Source organism: Peromyscus californicus, unplaced genomic scaffold (genome assembly GCF_007827085.1).
Source record: "Peromyscus californicus insignis strain IS unplaced genomic scaffold, ASM782708v3 Scaffold_6__1_contigs__length_162567912, whole genome shotgun sequence".
Taxonomy (NCBI): Eukaryota; Metazoa; Chordata; class Mammalia; order Rodentia; family Cricetidae; genus Peromyscus; species Peromyscus californicus.
In genome coordinates, this window is record NW_026294584.1 from 15,718,726 (window position 1) to 15,745,327 (window position 26,602).

Genomic DNA, 26,602 nt, shown 5'->3' on the forward strand with positions numbered 1-26,602 from the left:
ACAGAAGGAACCTGACCTGGAGTGGAGGAGGTGGTTTATGCTTCCTCATACTTCTTAACCTCAGCAGTGTCGCAGTGATTAGGAATCAGTCACACAGAACAGCCTTTTGCAGAGAGCATCCTACACAGGGAAAGAGAAGTAAAAATCAGATTCAGAAAAAAACAAAAAATAAAAACCTGGAAGAAGTTTAGTACAAGGAAGGCAGAAGAGTAAGGCAGGCTGTGAAGAGCCGAGGCTGCAGGGGAGCAAGAACCATGATGGCAGGGCCCTGGGGAGCTGGCTACGGAGGGCTTTAACATGCCATGATTAAGTCTTCTAACAGTCACATCGGCAACTGTGGGTACTTAGATTAGTGAGTTCTTATCTGGTGCATTGCCGTGAATTAGAAGCAGGTTTGGAGGGATCAAAAGATGAGAAACACTGGGTCAATAGTCTAAAATTCAGAGCAGGATTTTGTTGATGGAGAAATAAGTATTCCATAGAAATGTGTCTCAGTTCAGCCTTCCTTAACAAAGTACCAGAGAGCTGTAGTTGAGAAACAATGGTAACTTTTTTCTCACAGTGTTAGAGGTTAGAAATCAGCTCAGGGTGCCAGCATGGCAGGGTTCTGGTACACATGCTCTTCTAGATATCAGGACTCTGACATCTCATCTCACAGGGAATGAGATCCGCAGTAGAGCTCTCTGGGGTTCCTGTTGTGAGGACAGTGATTCCTTTATGATGGCTCTACCTTTGTGTCTAAATGTCTTCCCAAAACTTCTTACAAGGGAGGATTTCAACAAATGAATTTTGAAGAAGCACAAACATTTTGCCTATAACAATATCATTTTTAATATTTTGTTTTCTAGGGCCTTGAAGGAAATATTTAAAAATCTGTTTATGAGGGGCCATAGTCATTATGACCGTCAGCTTAGAAATGATATATTAGTTATCACCACAATTATAGCTCAGAACCCTGGAGCACCAATGATTGTAAGTATGCATCAGATGGCGTTAATTTTAACGGTGAAAGTGGCAGGGGTATTCTAAACTATGTTATAGTATTTGTGTGTTTTATTTCAGTGCTAAGTTGTATCTGGATGTCAAGAGAGTCACCACTGCACTTCCACTCTGCCACTCTGTGGCATTCCTGTGGAGCTCTGGCATCCTCTTCATGTTTCATCACTTACAGATTCATTGTTTCTGGTGTTTTTCCTTTTTTTTTCCTGTCCATCTAACTTCATTTCTTTTCCAATAAAAGAACTTTGTTCATCATTTCATGTGGTACAAATGTGGTACCTGCTCTCAACAAAATCTCTTTTATCTCAAAATATCACCTTAATTACTGAATTTTATGTTCATTGAATATAGAACCCTAGGTTGAAAAAAATTCTCTACTAGCACTTTGAAGATAGTGTCCCACTGTCTTCTGCTCTCTGCTGTTCCTGGTAAGTATTTGTTATTTCAGATTCTTGCTCCCTGATATGAAAAGTGTCCTTGAAATTCTGTTTTCAAGATTTTCCCCTTTATCATTGGTGTTCATCAGTTTTAGTACAGTGGGCCAAGGCGTAATCCCTTTTGTGTTTCTCCTTTATAGTGTTTCTTACGTATGTAATTTATTTTCACTAACTTTGAACAAATTAGGACCATTATTTTCATCATTGGTCTTCAGTGTATTCCCTCTCCTGTTTTCTTCTAGCATTCTGATTACTTGTACATTTGATAATTTTTTACATTGTCTCATGTGGTTATAGGCTTCTGGTGACTGTTTTCTCTCCAGTCCTCAGATTGGATGATTGGATTGATCTACATATTTAAATTAACTGACTTTCCCTGTCACATCCATCATGCTGTTCATCCTTTCTGTGTGTTTTTATTTCAGATATTAGAATTTCTTTTTTTCCCCCAGTTCTGGAGATCAAGCCCAGGGCTTTCTTCATAACAGACAAGGGTTCTACCACTGAGCTATACCCTAGTCCTCTTTGATCCCTTTTTATAGTTTCTCCTTTTATGCAGAGTTGCTGTGTTCCCATTCATTATGAGAATCTTTACTGTGGGTTCTACCATAGACCTCTGAAAAGTACTTTTTCATTTGTGTTATTAGTAGACATTGGACTTGTCTACATTCATCCAACTATGTGGTCCAACTATGATGCCTCCAACTGGGATCCATCAAATCCCAGTTTGGCTCTTCTAGCCATAACTGTGATGTGTAGAATTCTCTGTATTTAGACAGGTCAGGCAGTCGTCAGAGTCTGGGGAAGCGTTTGTGTGCATATCTGAGTTCCCCTTCTGGCTTTCTCCTTTATGAGACTGTACTTTTCATTCTAGTGGCTGTGGTTGTCTCGGTCTTCTGATTCATTGGCCCACTTAGACAACAGGTTTACCTTTGAGTTTAGCATCCCCACAAGGTGTAGAACAGGGATTGCTGCCAGCTTTAAAGCCAGGAATAAAGGAGTTGGTATGACAATTTACATAGTCAATTCTTCTTTAGTCTTTATCAGAGTTCTAACTTTCTTTCAATGTCTACTTTCTCTTGGCCATAAGATTGCTGCTTTTTATATTTTGCTCAAAGAAGATTTCTTTTATCATAACTACCTAGCCATATGAGAAGCTAATCCTCCCTGTATTTAAAAAAACTTATTTTAATATTTTTAATTATGTGTATGTGTGTCTGTCTGAGTGTGGGTCTTTGTCTGTGAGTGTAAATGCCCATAGAGGCAGTAGAGAGTGTTGGGACACTTGGAGTTGGAGTAACAGGAGGTTGTGAGCCACCTAAAGGGGTTCTGGAAACTGAAATTGGGTTGTCTGTAACAGAAGTACACGCTCTTAACTCCTCAAACATCTTTCCATCCCCTCCCTGTATTTTATAGTGAAAAAATCATTGAATGTTTGAGATCTTGGAATAATACTTACAATAATATTCACGCATCGGCCATATTAATTTCTACGTTGGGTTTCAAAGGACTAGCTATAAAGGTCCCAATACCTGTCAGTGTACATCAAGTGTCCCAACATTTAAAAAGTCATGGAATTCATGGTGTGAAAATACATAAACCATCCAACAGAGCACCTCGTTAAGTCTACCATATGTAGGCAGATCTCATGTCTGTCTGTCTGTCAGTGAGTTCTCACTTCTGCTACTGTTAACATTCTGGTGATTCCATGAACAGAAATCAAAGTAATAACATTCTTATATTTTTAAAGAAGCCATGTGAATTCTGAAGAAGTAGAAAAATCATACCATAAATGCAAAGCCCATCATTATTTCCCCCTATAAATTTTCCTTACTATATAAAGTTCAATCACATGCCTTTGTCAGGAGGGAGTTCCCTGTGCTGAGGTATTTGCAGCTCTGATAATTCCTCAGGGCTTTTTGTGTTAAGAAGCACTGTTTTGTTCTCTCCTGACTGTCCTTTGATGTAATGAGAGTGACTGGGATAAAGGCAAGATCGAAAAGAATAGCCATTGAGAAGAATTGGACTTTCCTCCTTTGGGGTATCATTTAAAGGTGTAGACAGTGAATCCCAGAAGTAACCAGGCAGGCTCTATGTGCTGACTCTTCTCACTCACTTTCAAGTATCACATCACATCTATGTTCACAGACTAATATGAAACTTCTTAGAAGCTGCAGAAGCAAGTTTAAATTCAGTAAATTAGAATTACCTAGCCATGTGATGTTGCTTTTTCACTTTTATTCATTAGTATTAGCATTATATATTCAAATGAATTACAGTAGGGAAACTATATAGTAGCAATTGAATAGGAGGCAAATATGGGCACCTGTATCTTAATTGCCAGTCTGATTGTTCACCTTTCTGCTTTCTTATTTTGTGTGTTTGTGATAGGAATGTGGCTTTACCAGAGATCTGATACTGTTTGCAACTTTTAATGAAGGTAAAAATTGCACCACCTTAAGCATTTTGTAAGTGTCTTGATGAGTCTTACGTATAATTTTAGCTTTTATTTCTCTCTCTTTTTTTCCTCTTACAGTTAAAAGTCAAAATCCTTTGGTAAAAAATCTTAAGCTTTCTAATTCCTATGAAGATTTTGAGTTGAAGAAATTGCTATTCAATATAATTGTGATCTTATGTAAAGATTTAACTACTGTGCAGGTAAAGACTAATCAAAACAGAAAAATTAATAAAAGCATCTCACTTTATAGCATAGTTTTTTAAAGTCACGATTGCAAATCTTTCATTAACTAACCCTTATCTATATCATAGAAAGTAGCGAAGTTATCAGCTTGGATTATAGTCATTTGAATTGCAAACAATAAACACAAAAGACCTAACTTTGAAACACACACACACACACACACACACATACACACACAAAATAGTCGGAGCAAAGAGATCTATCAATATATGCAGATCTCCTAACTAAGAACACAAAACAAAAGTAGCTCACACATCCCAGACTATCCCATCTATTTTTCAGTTGCTCATGCAAGGAAAACACTCTTCCATTAAATCGCAGATGCAGCCCCCACATCCAGCAGATTGCGTTCCTGACTGTCAAGCTAAGGGATGATTAATGTTGAAGGTCATTGCTGACTCTGTTAGGCCGTCTCAGACGCTTGTGAACCCATGTTTTCTCCACTCAAGCCTAACATCTTTAATTTTTATTTCCTCATTTATCTTGCTGTGTTCATTATTTCACATATGTGATGTAATTTGAGGAACACTGGGATTAAATGGCTTCTCACCTTTTGTGTGACCTTGGCCAATTCCCCTTCCCTATCTGGGACTTAGTCCTACTTTATGAAGCTCAGAACACTTGCACACAGGGCTCGTAAGAGCTTGAGGTAAAGCCTTGGTCAACTGTAAAGTGTTTGAGAAATGTATTACTGTTTTGTTAGTTCAGCTCCTTGCTGCATTAAGTGACATTTCCTTCTAACCTGAAATTCTCTGAAGCTCTTTTCATGAATGAAGTGAGTGTTCACTTTATCAAGATAAGGATTGATGATGTAACAGTGGGGTGAGGTGGTGAGTGGGTACCATCCCAGTAAGATCACTTTCTAGGAGTATGCTTTTGAGTGGAATAATTAGTTTCTCTAAATCCCAGGTAGTTCATCTTTAGCAGAGGGGCAACACCCACCTTGAGGATAATTCTGAGACTTCATTATTATAATTGTTGTTGATGTTAGACTATAAGAATTTAAATGGGCTTGGCATTTTCTTGAGAATATCGATATATATTATATATAGCAAAATCAGAGAAAGATATATTACATTTAAGTTATAATTTTATAATTTGTATCAAATATATAATGTATACAGCTTATATATTTTTTCTGAAATGCTTACCAGAAAAATACTTCCATAAAATATGTTTTATTATTATTATTATTACAGTGGAGAATGATCTAAGTGTTATAAGTATAAAGTCAACAATTGAATTTTATTCTACATTTTGTCAGTTTCTACTGGTGTAGTATTTTATAGACAACAGAGTCAAATAGCACAAAGGTTGTCATAAGGTTTTTAAAATACATTGTGAACAACAATGGAGTTAATTTTTGAGGTTACATATCTTTGGCCCAACAATAGTAGGACTAATCAATATGTATACTATCATAATTCATAATCACTGGATCTCCACAGTGATGCTAGCACTAATGTTCTTGTTCATATTTACTCAACTCCAAATCTTGATCTCTTTGAATATACACCATGAAGTTCCACACTAAGTGAATTCAGTAGAGAAGCTGAAAAACCTCGTAATTGTTAGGAAACCCTCTTTATAGAGTAATGCTAAGCAAGTAGGAGGCAGTATCACATAGGACAGTGTTTCACACTCTTGTGAACTGAAATAAGCATCAGCTAGTATCAGCTGTGTTAACCATTGGCTATTTTATAGTTATTCAGTTTTTACTTTTTTTTTGAAATGCTAGGTTCAATAAAGTTATAAAATCTTAAAGAGTCTAATTAAATACAGCATGTGACCTGACTGACAGTCTTTAATACAGTGTATAAATTCTATCAGTTGTACTTAAGAAACAGTTTGTGTTGCCCTGTTATTGCCTTTATGCTCCTTTGAGGGCTAGAGGTGCAGCTTAGCAGTAGGCTGTTTGACAAGTAGGCACAAGGCCCTGGGTCTGATCGCTAGCACTGTAACAGAAGGAAAATGAAGAATGAGGGAAGAAATGCCACTCATTTGTTTGCCTCCCATTTCCTACTTACGGTTTTATTGCATGTAGAAACAAATTAATGTGCGTTTTCCATTGTCACCTCTGGAGCTTGCGCCCAGGAAAGGGGGTCAGTGCTCTTCCTGTCGCCAGGCTGCTGTTGATGGGGGTGGTGTGTTATCTGTTTTATTTCCATGTGTTTGGGGTACTGTCACAGATAAAGGAAATATTTTGATACTATCACTAAAACATCAAATTTTGCTAGATTAAATAAAGATATTTTAATTATGCTGCTAACAAAGTCCATTTTGCCCTTTCTTACAGCTATTAATCGATGGTAATGTTATTTTGGCTTTGTTTACCTACGTCAAAAAACCTGAGAAACTCAAGATTGTCGAGTGGTCTGCCGCACAGTATGAAGAACTGCAACTGCATGCGATTGCCACCTTGTCTTCAGTGGCTCCGTTGCTAATAGAGGAGTATATGTCATGCCAGGGCAACGCTCGGATCCTTGCCTTTCTGGAATGGTGTGAGCACAAGGGTGAGTACCCTGCAGGGCTCTGTCAAGATTCGAATCTGTATGTCAGCTGAACTCTCAGCATCTGCACAGAAAAGCAATTGCTAAATTGAAGAAAAGACAAATATTGAATTCATTCTTTTAGTGTTTTTATATGTCTTCATAAACATTGAGGTTTTAGGGATAGAGAGCTGGCCCAGCAGTTCATATCACAGACTGTTCTTACAGAAGACCTGAGTTTAGCTCCAAACACCTACGCCAGGGAGCTCACAAATACCTTTAACTCCAGCTCCAGGGGATTCAATGGCCTCTACAGACACCTGCATTCATGTGCACATGCCCCCACAGAGGCACACACACTTACACATAATTAAAGATAGAACAAGTCTTTTAAAAACATTGAGATTTCAATATAATTAATAAACATTTTAAAGTAATTATACATATGATTTTATTTAAATTATTGTATTATGAGGCCTATAAAAATTATACTTGGGGAGGAAATAAAACAATCTTGACAATAGTTTAATATATTCATTCAATAAATATTGATTGAGTGTCTACGAAGTACCAGATACTACTTCAGCTCCTGAAAATACATTTTGGCTTCAATTGGACACAAATCCTTAAATAACTTCATAAGATTTAAAAATCTAGATTTTTTTTTTTAGCCAGAAGCACTATCTCCAAGTACAGCTTATCAAGGAGAAGAGTCTTAATTTATAAATGTTATTTTATTGAATTCTTAAAAAGAAAATAAATAGACTCATGAACATAAGAATTTGATAAGGAAGAATATTGTAAAAGACACAGTGATACCTTTGGGTAAAATTTGAAAAGGCATATTTCCATTCTGAGACTAGAAAGAGAAGGGGAAGGGATAATATTTCTGTAGGGAAAGAACAAGCAAACATGACTGAATTTTAACATCTGTTTAAATGTATAGATATTTAAAATACCTGATGTGTTGTTTTTTTTTTTAAACAAGAACATTTAGTTGAACTGTTTTATGCTTTAATTTCTTAGTTATAAATTCAATTATTTATTTCCCCCACAGATTCCTTCTTCATTCACGGTAACAGTTTCCATGGCACAGGTGGCCGTGGGAACAAGTTTGCACAGATGCGTTATACTTTACGACTCCTCAGAGCCATGGTTTATCTGGAAGACGAGACTGTGAACAAGGATCTTTGTGAAAGGGGGATTATTCACCAACTGATAGGTAAAATACTGCATGGCAGCTCACTGGTGAAAGGAGGGTGTTTATAATCCTGGAAGTTTCCAATGAAATATTTTTCTACAAATTGATTTTATAAATGAGCATATCCTGAATGTTTTCCTGGTTTTTGTTTCATCTTATTGATGCCAATCAGCTCTCTTTTTATTGAAATATTGTAATCAGTAATCCTTTAAATATTTATTTCCGCCGGGCGGTGGTGGTGCACGCCTTTAATCCCAGCACTCGGGAGGCAGAGCCAGGCGGATCTCTGTGAGTTCGAGGCCAGCCTGGGCTACCAAGTGAGTTCCAGGAAAGGCGCAAAGCTACACAGAGAAACCCTGTCTCGAAAAACCAAAACAAAAAAAAAAATATTTATTTCCTCAGTTTAGAGATTATTTCATTAAAAATTTCTTTTTCACTGAGATGAACTGTTGTTAGGTTTCATTTTTCTGTTGATGAGCTTGCCACTTCAAAGAAGATGAAGTTACATTTTCCAGTCCATTCAGAACACTGGCATGTTGGTACATAGGGACTAGTATTTTTTCTAACATAAATACTAAAGAATTTATGAACTTCAACTTCCAGTTCAAGCTGCTTTGCCCTTTATTATTTGAAAATACATAGTCACCCAGCCCTTCCCTTTCCTGGTTTTGCTTCTCAGGCTGTCTCAGGCATTGCTTCATGTAAATGTCATATAGTTAGTTTTCTGTAGCCTAGCTTTCTGAATCCACATACTCAACCAACCATAGGCCAAAATTACAAAAAAGAAAAAATAAGTGTGTCTTTGAACACAGAAAGACTTTTCTTGTTGTTTATAACAAATATTAGCATTTCCACTGTATTAGGAATTATAAGTGATTGGAGGTGGTTTAAAGTATACAAGAATAAACCACATCATGTGCAGATGCTATACCAGTTTGTGTTAGGGAACTAGGCTTCCCTGGCTTTCGGTGTCTCAGGAGCATTTGCACTCTGATCTTGTCAGCTGTCTGTCACTGTGACAGACACCTGGAAGAAACCATTTGACTCACAGTTTCACAGGTCTCCATCTGTGGTAATTTGGCTTAATGTTTTGGAGCCTGTGGTAAAACACTATGTCTTGGTGGCTTAGAAGTCAAAGAGAAACAGGAAGGGACCAGGTTCCCATCATCCTCTCTTCCAGAAGGCCCTGTCACCTAAACCTTACACCACTTCCCAACACATGGGCCTTTGAGGAACATTCAAGATTTCAAGTGAAGCTCTGCTAGATGTCAGCTAATTGCAATATGCTTAAAAAAAAACACTTATTAAAATACTTTTCATTCATTATTAGAAGAAGGATAGTGCCCTCCAATTATAATACTCATGAGAAAAAAACAAACATATATTAGACAGGGCCTCACTACACATACAAGCCTGGCCTTACACTCATAGCGATCCACTTGAATTCTGGGATTAAACCATGCCCAATTTAAAAACAAATCAATTGAAAGCAGAGTTATGTAAAAACATTTATCTTTATTCCAAATGGGCTTAAGATGACTCAACATGAAAGTACATTTTAATCACAACTATGTGCATTCCATTGCACAAAATTCAGTCCAAATGCCCCATTTTAGCTGGAAATGCAATCGTTGCATATCCAGGGAGAAATCTTAATCCTGTCTGAGCTGAGGGAATGTGTTAGGGGAAGCATAGCAAGCAGCAAGAGTTCTCTCAGGACATTTTTCTTTCCATTCAAAGCTGATCTTCATTACAGAATTTCTAGGGACCTTGTCTTTATTTAACTTAGCAGGGCTTTGTAGAAGTTCCATCCTCAAAAAGTATAGAAAATGCATTGCAAATATAGTGTCTGTGTAAATATGCTTTCTCCTTAGACAGAGAGATTAAAACTGTATCAATCAGAATGCGAGGGAACCTTGCCCTGATGAGAACAAAGGAAAATAGTGTGTCTTATTTTGTACCCTCACCTGGGCACCTAATGAGTAGCAAAAAAGAGTAAATATTCCGAAAGCTAAAGAGGCTTAGGTATTTTCAAACTTGGGTGGTCTCAGCTGGGGCTTCAGTGGGTGATAGTTTTAAGAAAGGGGAAAAAGATCCTTCTCTAAAGCCAAGAGGTGTCGTGAGCAGAGGTATAGTATTGAAATATGCAGGATAATGTGTTCAGAGAGGGCAGAAAGGGAGTCCAAGTTCTATAAAGACAAATGTGATAGAGTTCATTGCATAAGCAGTGACCAAGTTGGAAAAAGCAGAGTGGTAAGTAGCAGTTTGAATTCCATCCTTCACGGGGGCAGAAGGGTTCTGTTTAGTAAGTCTGTATGTGCAGTAATGTGGGCTTTTAAATTTTAATATAATTAAATTTTGTAGGTATGTGTATGTATGAATGCATGGTGTGTGTATGCATGCATGTGTGTGTATGTGTGCACCCGTGCACACGTTCATGCGTGCATGCGTGCGTGCGTGTGTGTGTGTGTGTGTGTATGTGTGTGTGTGTGTGTGTGTATGACTATGCCACAATGCACATGTGGAAGTCACGGGACATCTCTGTGGAGTTACTTCTGTCCTTCCATCACTTTGTATAGGTTTCTGGGATCCAACACAAGTTACCAGGCTCTGTACATGGGGTGCCCCCGCACTGCAGACCCTCTGTACATGGGGTGCCCCTGCACTGCAGACCCTCTGTACATGGGGTGCCCCCGCACTGCAGACCCTCTGTACATGGGGTGCTCCCTCACTGCAGACCCTCTGTACATGGGGTGCCCTGCACTGCAGACCCTCTGTACATGGGGTGCCCCCTCACTACAGACCCCTTTGAGCATGGGGTGCCCCCTCACTACAGACATGGGGTGCCCTGCACTGACTCTCTAGCAGGTTCAGCTGTGCTCCTTGGAGCCCACCCTTCATCCTAAAAGGATAGATCCATAGGACCAGCAGCAACAAGAGGCTGTTGACTTCTTTGGAAACTATAGCCCCGTAGTTTCCTGCCAATAACCATGTCCTCTTTACCAGTGGAAAAGAGACTTCCTAAATCCTTAAAGCTTAAAGGAAATCCTTTTTTGAGACAGTTTTATTGTGAATGTCATTTGATCAGTGATAATGACTGTTGAGTCATTTTCAGGCTTGATTACGAGGGGAGGATTTTTAAAGCACATAATCTGGCAGCCTAAAGTTGGGGAGTTGTTCTTTTCACGTAGACTTGAAGAGAAGATACAGAAAGAAACAGCAGATGGAACACACACTTAGAGCAGCCTCCCAAATTTGCTACAAAGAAAAGGAGAAATGGAACAGCTTACAGTCAGACATTTTTGTTTTGTTTTCAAGAAAGGGTTTCACTCTATGACCTTTCACTGTATATGGCTGGCCTGGAACTCGCTCTGTAGACCAGGCTGGCCTCGAACTCAAAGAGATCCACCTTCCTCTGCCTCTCAAGTGCTGGTATTAAAGACATGCACTACCACCACCCAGCTACAGTTAAACATTTTGATAAGAAATTTGCAGAAGTATATATCCCTGCCTCATGAAGCTACATGTTTTTTAACTTTCTTTTTATTTATTCTCTGTGTCTTTTATATCATGCATCTCGATCCCATTCATTTCCCCAACCCTTCATATCCGCCCTCTGCCCTTGCAACCCCCCTAAAATAAAATTTGAGAGGAAAAAAAGAAAAGAAAAAGAAAAAGGGATAAAGGGAAAATCTCGTCATAGAAGCTGTAGTGTGACACAGTTAGCCAGGCAGTAAACCCTTTAGTCCATATATCTTTACTTGTGAGTGTTCGTTGCAAAGAGTCCATGATCTGGTTAGAGACCTCTGGTTTCTGCTACACTATCAATGCTGGGCCCTCACTGGGACTTCTCTTGGATATCCTATTGTTGCCCTGTGTCATGGAAATCCTGCTGTTTTGGGTCTGCAGGACCAGCCTCTCCATGTGCTCCAGCAGATCACAGATGGAGTGGATATTGGGGTGAGCCAACTCATGACCCTGGTTCTGGGCCTAGATAGTTCAGCCTGCCAGTTCTCCCTTATGCTCACCACCAGGGTGAGCTCTCCAGCATTGCCCTGACTAGTCCACCCCTAGCAGCAATGAGCAAGGGGCGGGGCCAGTTCTTCTGCTTTGATGTCCTCAGTGGTGGCATGGCACTCCCACACCTGCACCATCAGGGCCAGCTCTACTGTGTTGCCCAGGCAAGGTGCAGGGGCCACTCTCCTGAGTTCTGCAGCTTGTGAGGGGCAGGGCCAGCTCCCCCACCCCTCATAGGAAGCGAGGGGCAAGGAGGGAGGGCATCTCTCCTCTACTCACACCACCATATGGCAGATGAGGGGCCGGGCCAGATCTCCCACGCTCACGTCCTTGGGGCCAGTTCACCCGAACACCTGTTGATAGGGTCAGTTCTGCTGTGCCGCCTAGGCGAGGTGCAGGGCCTGCTCTCCAAAGTGCTGCAGCTGGTGAGGGGCAGGGGCAGCTCTCTCACTTTTATGACCTCAGGGCCAGCTCTCCCACCCACCTCAGGAGTGAGGGGTGCATCTCTTCCTCAACCATGCTGCCATATGGCAGATGAGGGGTGGAACCAGATCTCTCAGGCTCAAGTTCTCAGGTAGGCCCACTCATGCCCCAGGAAACAGCATTTGGTTGAGTCCTGCCCGCCCCAGCTGCATGGCATGGGGCGGGGAGTGTTGCTTGAAACTACATGTTTTTAAACAAAATTTATTCGTCAAAATAAGAAGTTGTTAGGTCATAATTTAGTGACAATCCACTAATTTGTGCTAACATTTCTTCATGTATAACACTGATAATTATATTGAGATATTCTATATCCATGGAGCTGTATATGTATATATGTAGAAATTCTTTGTGAGACAGCTGACTTAAGGGCTTAGGAAATCCATTTACCACTCTCTGTCCACAACTTCTAGGTTACTATGCAATGAAAACAGCCTCTTCTATAATAGAGTATTTTCTCTAGCTGAAGATGCTTCTTAAAGCGGGGGGGGGGGGGGGGGGGGGGGGGGGGGCGGGTTCCTAGCTATAAATAATAAAAAATGAATCTAATAATAACATTCTTCAATTTTTCTCATGCCAGGAATCTTTAAAAATATGGCAAGCAAGCCTGATGAAAAGGAAGAGGCCATTGCCTTGGAGATCCAGTCTGACACGTTGCTCATCTTGTCAGGGCTCTGTGAGCATTATATTGAAAGGAAGGTGTGTGATTCCTGTGAACCCACATTTCAGGTCTCGCAGTCTCCTAATGGCATACATTCTCTTAGGAGTCCATAAATGTTTTCCTTTTTCTTATTCTTATAAAATTTGGGCTGCTGGGATGGCTCAGCAGTTAACATACTGCTGCTAAACCTCACAACTGAGTCTTGTTTCTGGAATCCACAAGACAGGAGAAAATTGCCTTTGACTTCTAAACATGCATCATGGCACACACCTGCCCACACGCATACATAATGAATAAATAAAATTTAAAAACCTAACTCAATTTTAATACTTGCTATAATTAGAATATAATTATATACAGTGAAATGCACAGGGCTTGAATATATATTTCAATAGGTTTGTTGAACGTATATAACATATTTTACCAAAACTCAAATTGGAACATGTAATATACTTCTCTCTATACAATCTCATCTAGGTATCACATTTACTCATGTGCTTTGCAGCCACACCTCTACTTACCTATAGATTAGTTTTGCGTATGCTTTATGTGAGTGAAATCACACAGTATTTGCTCTTCTGTGTGTGTTTTGTTATCCAGAAAGAAATAGGTATTTCTGAAATATATTCATTTTGTTGCATGTATCATTCCTTTTTATCACTCACTGGTATTCTATGAACTGTCAGCATCTGTTTATCTTTTACCTCACTGATAGGCACTTAGACTGTTTCTGTTTGGATGGGTTAACACTAAAGGTTCAGTGAACATTCTTGACCTCGTCTTTTGGTGGATGTAATGCTTTCATTTCCTTTGAGTAAAAACCTGGCAGGAGAATTACAAGACCTAAGATAGCCACACAGCTTTCCATCCTAGGCTGCACTGTCAGAAATATTGCTTGGAGTTTGAATTGTCTTTATATCTAAAACTGGAACTTTAAAACAAGAGTTTAATTCCCTTTGATACTTATTAGCTCAATAGAAAACTATTATAGAGTGTCATAAATTGATAATTAGATAGGAGGAGATAGAATTAAAAAAATAAAAATTAGAAAGGTTAGCCGGGCGGTGGTGGCGCACGCCTTTAATCCCAGCACTCGGAAGGCAGAGCCAGGCGGATCTCTGTGAGTTCGAGGCCAGCCTGGGCTACCAAGTGAGTCCCAGGAAAGGCGCAAAGCTACACAGAGAAACCCTGTCTCGAAAAACCAAAAAAAAAAAAAAAAAAAAAAAAAAAAAAAAAAAAAAAAAAAAAAAATTAGAAAGGTTTAGGTAGATTTTTAATTTTTTTCTAGATTTATGTATTTTATGTGTATGAGTGTTTTGCTCACAGGTATTCCTGTGCACCATATACATGCCTGGTACTCAGTGCCGGAAGAGGGCATTGGATCCCCTGGAACGGGATTATGGGTGCTTGTAAGCTGCCATGTGGCTGTTGGGAATCAAACCAGGGTCCTCTGGAAGAAAACAAGTGCTCTTGATTGGTGATCTGTCTCTAGCACCTGGATAGATTTTTAAGGAGAGTCAATAGGAAGAAAAAAAATGGTTTAGTTCTGAGCCTTGACATACAATGTAATGTTCTTTTCTGTCCTATGCCTGCTCATTTAGAAAAAGAATCATGATCTAAATGGGAGCTAGAACAGAACAACATGACAGTGAGAAAAATAATTGGTAAGGGGGAAAGACTAAGGGGTAATAACATTAAAGGTTTAATGACCATCTATCTACTTATTCCTTTTCTGAGAACATTATAACATCTTCCATGATACATTCCTGCTATTCATTTGGCACGACTCCAGACTGCATTCACTCTAATGTGGAAAAGTCTTGGGCAAGTTTTATATGGTTTACATTATTCAGACACAGAGAGAAAATTACTAAAAACATTAAGTTAGCACATTGTTTGATACCCTCTTATAGTGGTTGGCATTATAATAATTTACCATGAAGAACTAGGAATGAATGAGTACAATTTAAAACAAACTACTTTTTAGATTGATTTCTTTATTTTATGTGTATGAGTGTTTTGCCTCTGTGTGTGTACATTCACCATATGTGTGCCTGGTGCCCTTGGATGTCACATTAAGGTGCCAGAGTCTCTAAAACTGGAGTTATGGATGGTTGTGAGTTACCATGTCCTGGGACTCGAACCCATACCCTCTGAAAGAGCAGCAAGTACTCTAAACTGCTAAGTCACCTCCAGCTGGTACAGTTGTTAATTATATTGAAATTCCTAGTTTAGAAACTAGCAAACCTAGCTTGGAAACAAGCATACCATTGCTAGCATTATTTTTCTGGCAGAAAAAAAAGGATAAGGTGAGGTAGAGAAGAGAATAATTATATATTTATTCTAAGAAATGATTTCAACAGCTCTCTTCCACAGGAAATGTTTGGAACTGAAGGAGTTGACATAATTCTTTATGTAATGAAAACAGACCCCAAGAAGTTACAGAGTGGCTTAGGCTACAATGTGCTTCTTTTCAGTACATTAGACAGCATTTGGTAAGTATTGCTATGACCAAGTGAACACCCAAGTACAAGACAATTAAATTTACAGCTACAGATTTTCTCCCCTCAAAATCACACTGCAGGGATAAGTTGGTGCGTTCTCTGTTTAGATGACCTAAACATGAGTTTGAGAAGTAAATAAGCCCATTTCTCAGGTAGGAAGCCATTTGTTTCAAAACTTAATTGCTTGTTGTGATTTAATCCCATTCCACTTTGGTGTCACCTAGGAAAAGTGTCCCCTTACTTATGCAGTATAATGCTTCTATGTTGGCTCTTCTAGGCAACCCTGCTCTGTTCCATCGACATTCTTCTAACTTCCCTGTAATTTTGTGTTGTTTTAATAATTATGCCTTTTAAATATTTGATACAACAATTACTTTTCCTTGTTCTTTGTTCTTCTTAGCTTTTGTTGATAACTTAGATGCATTAATGTTGTCAGAGTTTGCAGAGAGATAAAATTAATGTAAGTTATATAGGGAGGAATATTTATTATAGGAGTTGGCTCACTTATAAAGGTTGAAAAGTTCTAAGCTGAAAAAATAAAGCAAGCTAAACATCTAACTTTGCTTCTTTTCCAATTGCTGTGACAAAATACCCTGAACAAAAGCCACTTAAGGAAGAAGTGGATTTTTAAAGAGCTAATTATTTTAGCTCATAATTCCTGGTTCCAGTCCATCACTGGAGATGTCACGGTGTCAGGAACTTGAAGCAGTTAATCATATTACGTCCACAGTTAACAGCAGAGAGAGAATAAATGCATGCATGCTTGTGTTCAGCTTGTTTCTTCCACTCTTAGATAGCCCAGGGAATGGTGCCACCCACAGTGGATGAGTCTTGTCACCACAGATAATATAATCAACATAATCCCCACAGGTTTGCCCAAGCCAACCTGTTCTCTTGTTTTCAAAAGGAAGCCATATTTAACCAAGGGACAGAGGAAAATGTCTTTACTGATTGGAAGAAACAGATCAAAGTCTGTTACTAATAACTACCATCGTCCCTACTATTTGTGATAGCTTAGACAGTCTACTCAGGAAACTCCTGAGGAAAACAATAAAAGTAGCCTTGGAGGCAGTTCCAGCCCCTCATTCCATGCAGTCCACGTGGACTTGAACAGTAGGCACTTAAGCAAATGTCAACTGCAAGAATGAATGTGATCAAGAATTGCCAAATATTTCAGCTGCACCAAACCATGAAAGAGATGATAAACAGACAAACTTGAAGACGTGGCTATTACAGCAACTAGAGGTCTCTCAGAATCATCACTGTCATGAAAGTAAAGGGAAAAGTTGCACGTGCAACAAAGAAAATGTAGAGAAATAATTAGTATTAGTTTTAGAAAATAATTGAATTTAGGACTGGAGAGACAGCTCAGCAGTTCAAAGTGCGTGTTACTCTTCCAGAGGACCCAGATTTCCCAGTTTGTAGATCAAGTGGCTCATAACTGCCTGTAACTCCAGCTCCCAGCCACCTGACACCAACCTCTAGCTTACATTCACAAAAAAAAGCAAAGAAAAGAAAATTCTTGAAAAATAGTTAAAATTACACTTACAAAGCTTCTTCAGAGTTTTGATTTTTAAAGTAAAAGCAAATTAGCTACTTGATTTAAGGAACAAAGTAAAAGGCTTGCCTAGAGATGCTATGAGAGGAAGAAGGGTCTGCAAGTTAAATCTAATGACACGTTTGTGGAATGACCAGCTTTCTTTTCATTGAAGGTGCTGCATTTTGGGATGTTATACTTCTGAAGATTATTTTCTTGAAAAGGAAGGGATTTTTCTCCTTTTGGATATATTGGCAGTAAGTAATATCCACAGCACTAACACAAAATATGCATATGTCTATGCTAATCTTTTCCAAACCAAGTGCCAGAAAACAGTGTTTTGTGAATAAATGTGCCCCCAAATAATGTGAAGCTATGTTGAGGGTTTTGTTGTTGTTGTTTGGGGTTTAGTTTTTTTCAGACAGGGTCTCTCTATGTAGTTCTAGCTGTCCTGGAACTCATTATGTAGATCAAGCTGGCCTTGAACTAACAGAGATCCTTCTATCTCTACTTCCTGAGTGCTGGGATTAAAGACATGTGCCACCATGCCCAGCCAGATACATTGTTTTATTTTATTTATTTATTTATTTATTTATTTATTTATTTATTTATTTATTTATTTTGGTTTTTCGAGACAGAGTTTCTCTGCGTAGCTTTTCGCCTTTCCTGGATCTCGCTCTGTAGACCAGGCTGGCCTCGAACTCACAGAGATCCACCTGCCTCTGCCTCCCAAGTGCTGGGATTAAAGGGGTGCACCACCACTGCCTGACTAGATACATTGTTTTAAATAAAATCCCTCCTGGACATTACAGAAACATTAGCATATTAATGATTCTGAACATTCCTCCAGTTAAGGAATCCATTTATGGAGGTCAGTGTTCTCAGACACAGGTAAACAGATTTTTTTTCCTATCTACTCTATCAACCTGCCAAGAAACAGTTTATGACAAGCTACCCTGTGTCCTGTATCAAACCCCTATCAACCAATCAGTAACTTCCAGCTTTCCCCCAGTATTAAAGTTATTGGTAACAGTAGAAAAAGATGACCCTTTTAAAGAACTGTCTGCAGTCCAGAGATATTATGAGGCCATGTGGTGTACCAGGAGTGAGCTAGGAGTTACCACCTAGCAGCTTTGGAGAACTCAGCCCTCAGTTCTGTTGATTTGAATTAGGTGTGTAGTCAGTTTTATATGGGAGGAAAGTCATGACTTAGTTTCAGTGAAATTTTGAAAGCCTCATACAGAGTCATAGATATGTCAGTATAATTACCACATTTTTATATTTTATTAACAGAATAATAACCCTACTTTGATCTGACAAGCATACCAAAATTATCTGTCTCCTATCATGTCTTTGCAAGAGAATTTATAAATTACTCTGTTCATAATGTTTTCATCTATAAAACAGAATAACAGCTGTCTCATTCCCAGAATTAGGGCTAAATGAGTAACATATTGTGTGCGTGAAAGCTCTCAGTTATATGTACATGAATATGCTATGCATATGTGAATATAAATACATTGACTTAGATTGTGCCTGTATACATTATTGCAAGGTGTTTGCTATGATGGTGTTACTAAATTGTGCTTAGTGTAGATTTAGTCAATAAATGGAAGAATGCTGTTACATCAACTTCAATCATTGACATTTGCTTCTTACTCCTGAAAGTGAAGTACAGGAATTAAAAACAAAAACAAACAAGTAAACTAACAGAAAACACAAAACCCTCATTTGATTTAAGGTTCTTTCTATTTTGATATAGTTCTGCTAAAATATTTATTCATTGTGCAATAATACTGCTAATAAGGGTTAAATATTATAGAGCACTTACTGTGTATCACAAAACCCATTGCAGGTAATACTGTCTTTCATAAAGGAAATTTGTATTAGTCAAGTTTCTCTAGAGAAACAGAACTTATAGAACGAATCTGTCTATCTATAAAGGGGATTTAGTAGAGTGGCTTACAGGCTGTGGTCCAGCTAATCCAACAATGGCTTTCTACCAATGGAAGAACCAAGAATCCAGTAGTTGTTTAGTCTATGAGGCTGGATGTCTCAGCTGGTCTTCAGTGTACACCAGAATCCTAAAGAAGTAGGCTGTAATGCCTGTGAAGGAATGGACTTTCTAGCAAGAGTAAGCAGGCAAAGGGAGCAAGCTTCCTTCTGTATGTCCTTTATATAGACTGCCAGCAGAAGGTTTGGCCCAAATTAAAGAGGCATGATCCTACTGTCAAAAGATCTGGATTAAAAGTGTGTCTTCCCACCTCAAAGAACCAGATTAGAAATTGATCTTCCATTTCAAATTTAATTAAGATTTTAGTTAATTCCAGATGTAGTCAAGTTGACAAGAATAGCAATCACAAAAACTGACCACATTTGCAATTCAAACAAAAGATTATATGTTTTCTGGCCAGAGAAGTTATCAACAAAGAATATTCTATATAGAAAATTTACTATGTGGAACCCATTGTTGTAGATGGGACTGTTTTTATTAATTTTGTTCTTTGACAATTTCTTGCATGTATATAATGTAACCTCTTTACTTTGATCCATCACCCTCTCCTACCTCCTTTATGTCCTGCCATCCTTCCCTCTTCCCTATAAATCTCTTTCCTATATTTGTGTCCTTTTGTTTTGTGGCCCATTGGTTTTAACCAGAATTATCTATATGGCCACAGGTTTAGAACTGAATCCACTGAATCCTGGTAGACTCAAGATTGGTTACACAACAGAAAACAATGACTGTCCTTCCCAGAATCCATCAGTAACGAGGAGTTCAGCAGGGAAGGGTAGGGCCCCATGGGTCCATCTTTGATCTATGATTGGTTGTTGGCAGGCTCGGTTTTGTACAGCTCCAGTGCAGGCAAACATAGCTACTGTGAGGTCATGTTTGCAATGGCTGTGTCATGTTCTGAAGATAGTATTTTGCATCCCCTCTTCCTGTGTTCTACCTCTTAAAATCTCTCTGATTCCTTTTTCTTGATACTCCTTGAGCCTTAGAGGGAATGATATAAACATCCAGTTTAAAGATGAACATACAACTATCACTTATTCGTAGCACTTTGAGCAACTATGAATATCTGTATTCACCACTGTTGACTACAAAGAAAAGATTCTTGATTTAAGAATGAATAGCATTTGCCTATGGATATAAACATCAATATTTAGGATGTAGTTAAACACCATGTTACTTTAGCTAAACAACAGTGCTAAGTTACCCTAGGGCATATGATCTCAGCCATGATTTTTATCCAGATTTATAATACCATGCAGGTATCTCCTGTGGAGAGCGCCTCAAATTCATTCTGAGCATTGTTGGTTGCCCCATAAAAGTTGTACCAGTATTACACTGGTAAACTCATCTTGCCTGGCAGGTTAGCATTGTGGTTTGTAGGGTTGATAGCTGGGTAAGACCATTGATGCCTTTTCTCCCAGCAGCCTGTGTAACAGCTTCTGGCACCATAAAAACTAGCCAGCAGGGTGGAAACTTCCAACTCATTCTAGCTTGATTTTTCTACATCTTGTGACCAAGCTGTATGGTATCTTAAGCAATAGGATCTTATCATCTGGTTCTTGTGAGCAATCAAAAAGAATTTCAGGAGTCTGTATTGTTTTGAGGATCTCTGGGGCCTTATGGCCAACAACTCATGAAGAGTGCTACACCTGGCACTGGGACTTCTGTTTAATAAATAGGGGTTTCTAGGAGCAGCATTACCCAGCCATTCAGATATCTCCATCCTAACTTTTTAAAAATATGGTTTTAAGGTTTTTTGTAGAATTTATTTTATGTACATGAGTGTTTTGTCTGCCTGTATTTATGTGCACCATGTGTGTGCCTAGTGCCCACAGAGCTCTGAAGAGGGCTTTAGATCCCCTGGAGATGGAGCTGTGGATATCTGTGAGTTACCATGTTGGATGTTGGGAATAAAACCTGAGTAGTCTGCAAGAACAATTGTTCTTAACCACTGAGCCATCTGGCCAGCCTCTTAACATGCTTTAGTTGACTTACAAAGTAGTAGGGGTCCATATGGCTTTTTCACACACCCTTCACTTTGGTTAGCCTTCCCTCTCTACCCCTTCATCACCTCTTTCTCTACCCCCATCCTTTCTGACTCCTGTCTATCTCAGGTATTCCCTGTCTCTTTCATGTCACCAGTGTTCTATAAGCCACCCTCCCCCTAAGGCACCTTAGTCTCAACTAGCACTTTTCTAGTTTACTAGCTTCTGCAGGTCTGAGTTAAATGTACACACCTGAAGTTTCAAATGGGATTTTCTAAATTTAAATTTTGTTTTTTGGTTAAAAAATATGTATGCTTGATAAAAGAAATTTTCTTGAATACTGAAAAGCTCTTGTATAGTTAATGATAGAGTACACATTTACACATCAATTTAATTTTTTCATATTTGACTGTCACAGTTAAATCAGTTATTCTATTGATAACAAAGAGTATAGCTGATAATAATCTTTTCAAAGCTTAATAAAACATGTAAATGGGAAAGATCCTGTACTCACAGTGAACTGTCACTGATAACCATGCTCCATTATATATATAAAATATTAATTATTATACAATATATAATAAATTATATATTATATATATATATTATTTTCTTTTTTTTGAAAACTGTCCTTCCATTTCCACCAAATGAATACATTTTTACCATGAAGTGTGTTTATGACTACTTAAGAATTATATTAAATTTCTTTATTATTTTAAGTTTTAGTATTTGAGAATGCTCATGAATGACTTACTGGACATTGTCGCCATCAGAGAGCTCAGAAGGAACTGGCTGATATCCAAGTGTCTCTTTCAGGAAGCCAGTCATTCTTAGTATTCATTACCATTCTTTGTCCTTTTCTGTTTCCTTGAAAGTTGAACCAAAAGAAATTCTGTAATCTGATACTTGGAATAATGGTTGAATTTTGTGATAATCCCAAAACCTCTGCTCATGTCAATGCTTGGCGAGGGAAGAAAGACCTAACTGCTGCTAGTCTTTTAATTAAATTGTGGAGAAAGGAGGAAAAGGAACTGGGAGTAAAACGTGATAAAAATGGCATGATTGTTGGTAAGTGTGTTCCTAACTTTTGGTAGAAACAATTAGAGGTGTACCTCTAGAGTTTTAAAGAATATAGGAATATGAGGATACTTGCCCCATTTTATAGGGTTCTTCCAACAAGATACTGGAGACTTTCTGTCATAAATTGTAAATAATTGGCATCCAAGGAGATAGTTCTGTCAGTAAAGTGTTTGCAGGACCGGAGTTCTACCTCAGAACCACAAAAAAAGCCAGACATAATCCTAGCTGTGGGAAGGCAGACTCATCTCCAGGGCTCACTGTCAAGCCTGCAGAACCAAGTATCCCAGGCCAGTAACAAGACCTGTCACAAAAACAAGTAAAATAAAAAAGTGGACAGCACCCGAGGAACAACTATATAGATAACTATATAGATTGTCCTCTCTCTCTCTCTCTCTCTCTCTCTCTCTCTCTCTCTCTCTCTCTCTCTCCCCCCCCCCCCCCGTGTGTGTGTGTTGTTAATAAAATAAGAAATTGTAAATAATTAGAAGAAAAGTAATTTAGTAGTGGGTTCATTTTTATAGAATATTTTAAAACACGATATTTGACTGTATTCTTTAACTCAGAAATTAATGATACTTCCTAAATAAGTTTATTTGGATTTCTTGCTTTTATAACTAGGTTCAATAATGTTTCATTTAGTAACAAAACTTTATACATAAATAAAGTGTTTGACAACAATCATTATGGTATTTTGTATGCTGGTGTATATATATTTTCCTTTTCACACAAAAGAGATTGCTTTCTAGTAAAAATAAGTCAGATGTTCATCAATTTTAAGTGCTGTATTCTAATGAGGTTGATGGAATCAGAGTGTGTAATTAAGTCAATTACTCTGTTACTTCTTCTGAACCTTTCATAGTCAAATTGTCTTTTTAGCAAAACTGCTAGCAATATCTATTATTAAATAAAAATACTGCCACTTCAAATTATTTCTGTCTCTAATCCCTTTTTACTATCTGAGTTTTAAACTAAAACATCATGAGAAAGCTTTTCTCTTTATGGCATAATTTATAGAAACTAATCAAAATTGTTGTATCACTATTGATCTGACATTATCCCATCTCTAAAACTAAATTTGACAAATGGTTTACATTCAGCTTTCATCTTTAGAGAAGCTATGACTATAGGCTGGAGAAAGGGCTCAGCAGTTAAGAACGCTTGCTGCTCATCCAGAGGACCTGAGTTTGAATCCAGTCGCCTGGTCAGGTGGTTCACAACTGCCTCTCCCTCCAGTTTCTGAAGGCCAGCTCCCTCTGGTGGCCTCCACTGACACTCCCATACATGAAGCATAAACACACCCAGGCATACACACATAAGTAAATCTTAAAAAAAAAAAATTAAAACTATAGCTGTGTTTTTTTTCTTTTGAGATGGAGTCACCCTATGTAGCCTGCTGTCCTGAGACTCTCTGTGTAGACCAGGCTAGCCTCAGACTCATAGAGATTCACCTGCTTCTGTCCCTCAGGTGCTGGGGTTGAAAGCATGCATCATTATTCCCAAAGTAGCTGTAATTTTTTTATCTTACATAAATAAGAAAAGTCAAAGCTGTAAGTTGTGCCACAGAATGGGAAAAATATACTGATTATGCTTTCAAAGTAGTAGCCATGGCCTGGCAGGTAGCAGGGGGGTCAGTGATAGAGTGCCTGCTTACCAGTCCTGGGGTGGACTCCCAGAACTTAAAAAAAGAAAGAACAAGGCACTATGTTTTTGTTTTAAATTTTAAATATATCTTTATGTTTTGATCCATTTTATGTAGAGAATGAAATATCAAATATTGACTGTAGTTTTATCTCTTCCTTCTATGTTTCATGATACACAATGACTAGATACAAAGAAACCTCTGTTTACTAGTTTTCAAGAAGAACAAAAGATCACACCCCTGCCCGCTAACTGCCCATCTGTTGCAGTTATGGATGTCGCCGAGAATATCAGAGCAAAAATTTATGCTGTGCTGGGAAAACTGGGTAAGAAACCCTGAAATTCACAAGGCTGTCTGTGTGACGAGTATCCCTGCACTTGCTTCTGCTGCAGAGTCCACGTGACACTCATGAATAAAGTCCCTTTGTACAATAAATGCATGATCCCTCCTGACCCCAGTGCCCAGGTTAAACTGTGGCCAGGGTGCAATATATGAGAGAATAATTTTTTTTGGTTTTATTTTTGTGATACAGGGTTTCTCTGTGTAGTTTTAGTGCCTATCTTGGATCTCGCTCTATAGACTAGGCTGGCCTCAAACACACAGAGGCTCTGCCTTCCAAGTGCTGGGATTAAAAGGCGTGTGCAACCCCCACCCAGCAAAATAGTAATTTTTTAAAAGTTAGAATTTTGGAGTGTGGAGTCCAAAGAGAAGTTTTGGGTTTTTTTTGAGTTTTGTTTGTTTGTTTGTTTGTTTGGCTTTCCAGGCAATTTCAGTGTGTAGCAGGACCACAAGCAGTTAATTCAGATATTTAGGCTTAAACATTAGCATTCTGAATTATCTCAATTTTCAAAGTCTTTTCTTTCTATTAAGGGAAAAATTCTCATTTGCTCTTTAGCTTCTAATAGTAAAACTCTATGACCATGGTCCAGAAAGAATGAATTCTTGCTAATGACTATGTAAGGATAACCTGCAGAAGGATTGGTTGTGGGAGTGTATTATGTTTGCATTTGTTTTTATAATAGAAATACAAATCTTGAAATCATTTGCTCCTATTAAAATAATTCTCTCTGAAAAAAATTTGATAGATTTTGAAAACTTACCTGGCCTATCTGCAGAAGATTTTGTCACCCTCTGTATAATACACAGATACCTTGATTTTAAAGTAAGTACTGTTTTAATAACTTAAAATCTATTAGATCAAAAATAAGTTGGGAAATAAAAATGTGTCCATAACTGGTACAATTGTTCACATAGTCTAGTATTCTTTTTCTATTTTTTATATGATATGATATAAAACTCAAGCCATTCTTTGCATTTCTTTTACAAGACAAGATTTTATACAACGGACAGAGCCACAATGCCTCACAGATATACAACAGAGTAGTTGTACATATAAGCTGACCAGTGGCTGTGACTGCATACACCTCTAGGCAACAGAGTAGTTGTACATATAAGCTGACCAGTGGCTGTGACTGCATGTACTTCACAGATATACAACAGAGTAGTTGTACGTATAAGCTGACCAGTGGCTGTGACCATATGCACTTCATAGTTATACAACAGAGTAGTTGTACATATAAGCTGGCCAGTGGCTGTGACCGCATGCACTTCACAGTTATACAACAGAGTAGTTGTACGTATAAGCTGACCAGTGGCTGTGACCGCATGCACCTCACAGATATGCAACAGAGTAGTTGTATGTATAAGCTGACCAGTGGCTGTGACCTCATGCACCTCGCAGATATGCAACAGAGTAGTTGTATGTATAAGCTGACCAGTGACTGTGACCGCATGCACAAAGCCTGGACAAGAGAAAACCAAAGTCCCAGCACGGAGCAGGGAGGTGGTCAGAGAATTCCACCCCTAGCTGAGGAGCTATTGGCAACCGACAGCAGCTTGGAGAGGGAGGGTCTGTTTTCTTTGGGATACCCCCCCCCCCCCAGGTTACACATGCTCTGGTAGATGGCCCTACTCTCATACATATACTGATAATACTAGGTGGATTCCGTGGGTTGGCAGTTTGTTCTAAAAGGGAACACATGGAGCTGAGAGGGAATATTAGGAGAAGGTAATAGAGGAGTGAGGAGAGGAATGGGGGTGGACTTGATAGATACATTACATGCATGTATGAAATTCTCAGTCAGCCCAACTGTTAGCATACAAGAGATGACTATTACAGAGTCATTCTGAAGGCTAATGGGATTTTTAAAACATTTACCGTTTGGAAAGTAGTAGAGCCAAAGTTAAGCAAGGTATTGCTTATTAAAGTGTTACTACTTGCCAAAGTATTCTTTATCGTTTCTTTATGTCATTAATCAAATCTCATATAAAAACAACCAGGTTGCTTAGTTCTCCGCTAAGTGAACTGAGTAAATAAATGTTCTTGAAGTCTCAGGAAAATCTTCTGAAGTAAACATTTTATTTCAGTGTGTATTATATATTTGGATGTTGTGAATGAAGAAGTCTTTTTTCAAATGAAAGCAAAATCTGGTTGTATTCCTGTTTTAGATGATACAACTGTTTCTCTATTTTTTTTTCAATATAATCTAATACCTTGCTTAATGGAGATGTTAGCATAATGAAAGTATGGAGTTAAAAGCTTGAGATTCATTCAGTTATATGCCTTTGCTCGTAGGTGAAGACCAGCTTTGCATTTCTTTTACAAGACAAGATTTTATACAACGGACAGAGCCACAATGCCTCACAGATATACAACAGAGTAGTTGTACATATAAGCTGACCAGTGGCTGTGACTGCATACACCTCTAGGCAACAGAGTAGTTGTACATATAAGCTGACCAGTGGCTGTGACCGCATGTACTTCACAGATATACAACAGAGTAGTTGTACATATAAGC

General features: G+C 38.4%; 1 protein-coding gene across 4 annotated transcripts in view; it reads left to right on the top strand.

The window, feature by feature from the left end:
• Window positions 1-26,602, top strand: part of Cfap69 (cilia and flagella associated protein 69) — a 67,915-nt gene that overhangs the window by 34,271 nt on the left and 7,042 nt on the right. For 3 of the 4 annotated variants that reach the window (XR_008214635.1, XM_052721986.1, XM_052721988.1), the window contains 12 exons: window positions 849-972; window positions 3,828-3,876; window positions 3,973-4,094; window positions 6,434-6,650; window positions 7,684-7,848; window positions 11,737-11,787; window positions 12,905-13,023; window positions 15,362-15,480; window positions 17,202-17,283; window positions 21,901-22,093; window positions 23,932-24,069; window positions 24,830-24,906. Coding sequence is in view for 3 of the 4 variants with exons in the window: in XM_052721986.1 (XP_052577946.1) it covers window positions 849-972; window positions 3,828-3,876; window positions 3,973-4,094; window positions 6,434-6,650; window positions 7,684-7,848; window positions 11,737-11,787; window positions 12,905-13,023; window positions 15,362-15,480; window positions 17,202-17,283; window positions 21,901-22,093; window positions 23,932-24,069; window positions 24,830-24,906 (1,456 nt within the window). In the remaining variant the exon portion in view is untranslated. The remainder of the gene's footprint in view (window positions 1-848; window positions 973-3,827; window positions 3,877-3,972; window positions 4,095-6,433; window positions 6,651-7,683; window positions 7,849-11,736; window positions 11,788-12,904; window positions 13,024-15,361; window positions 15,481-17,201; window positions 17,284-21,900; window positions 22,094-23,931; window positions 24,070-24,829; window positions 24,907-26,602) is intronic. The other variant, XM_052721987.1, reaches the window with a different exon arrangement.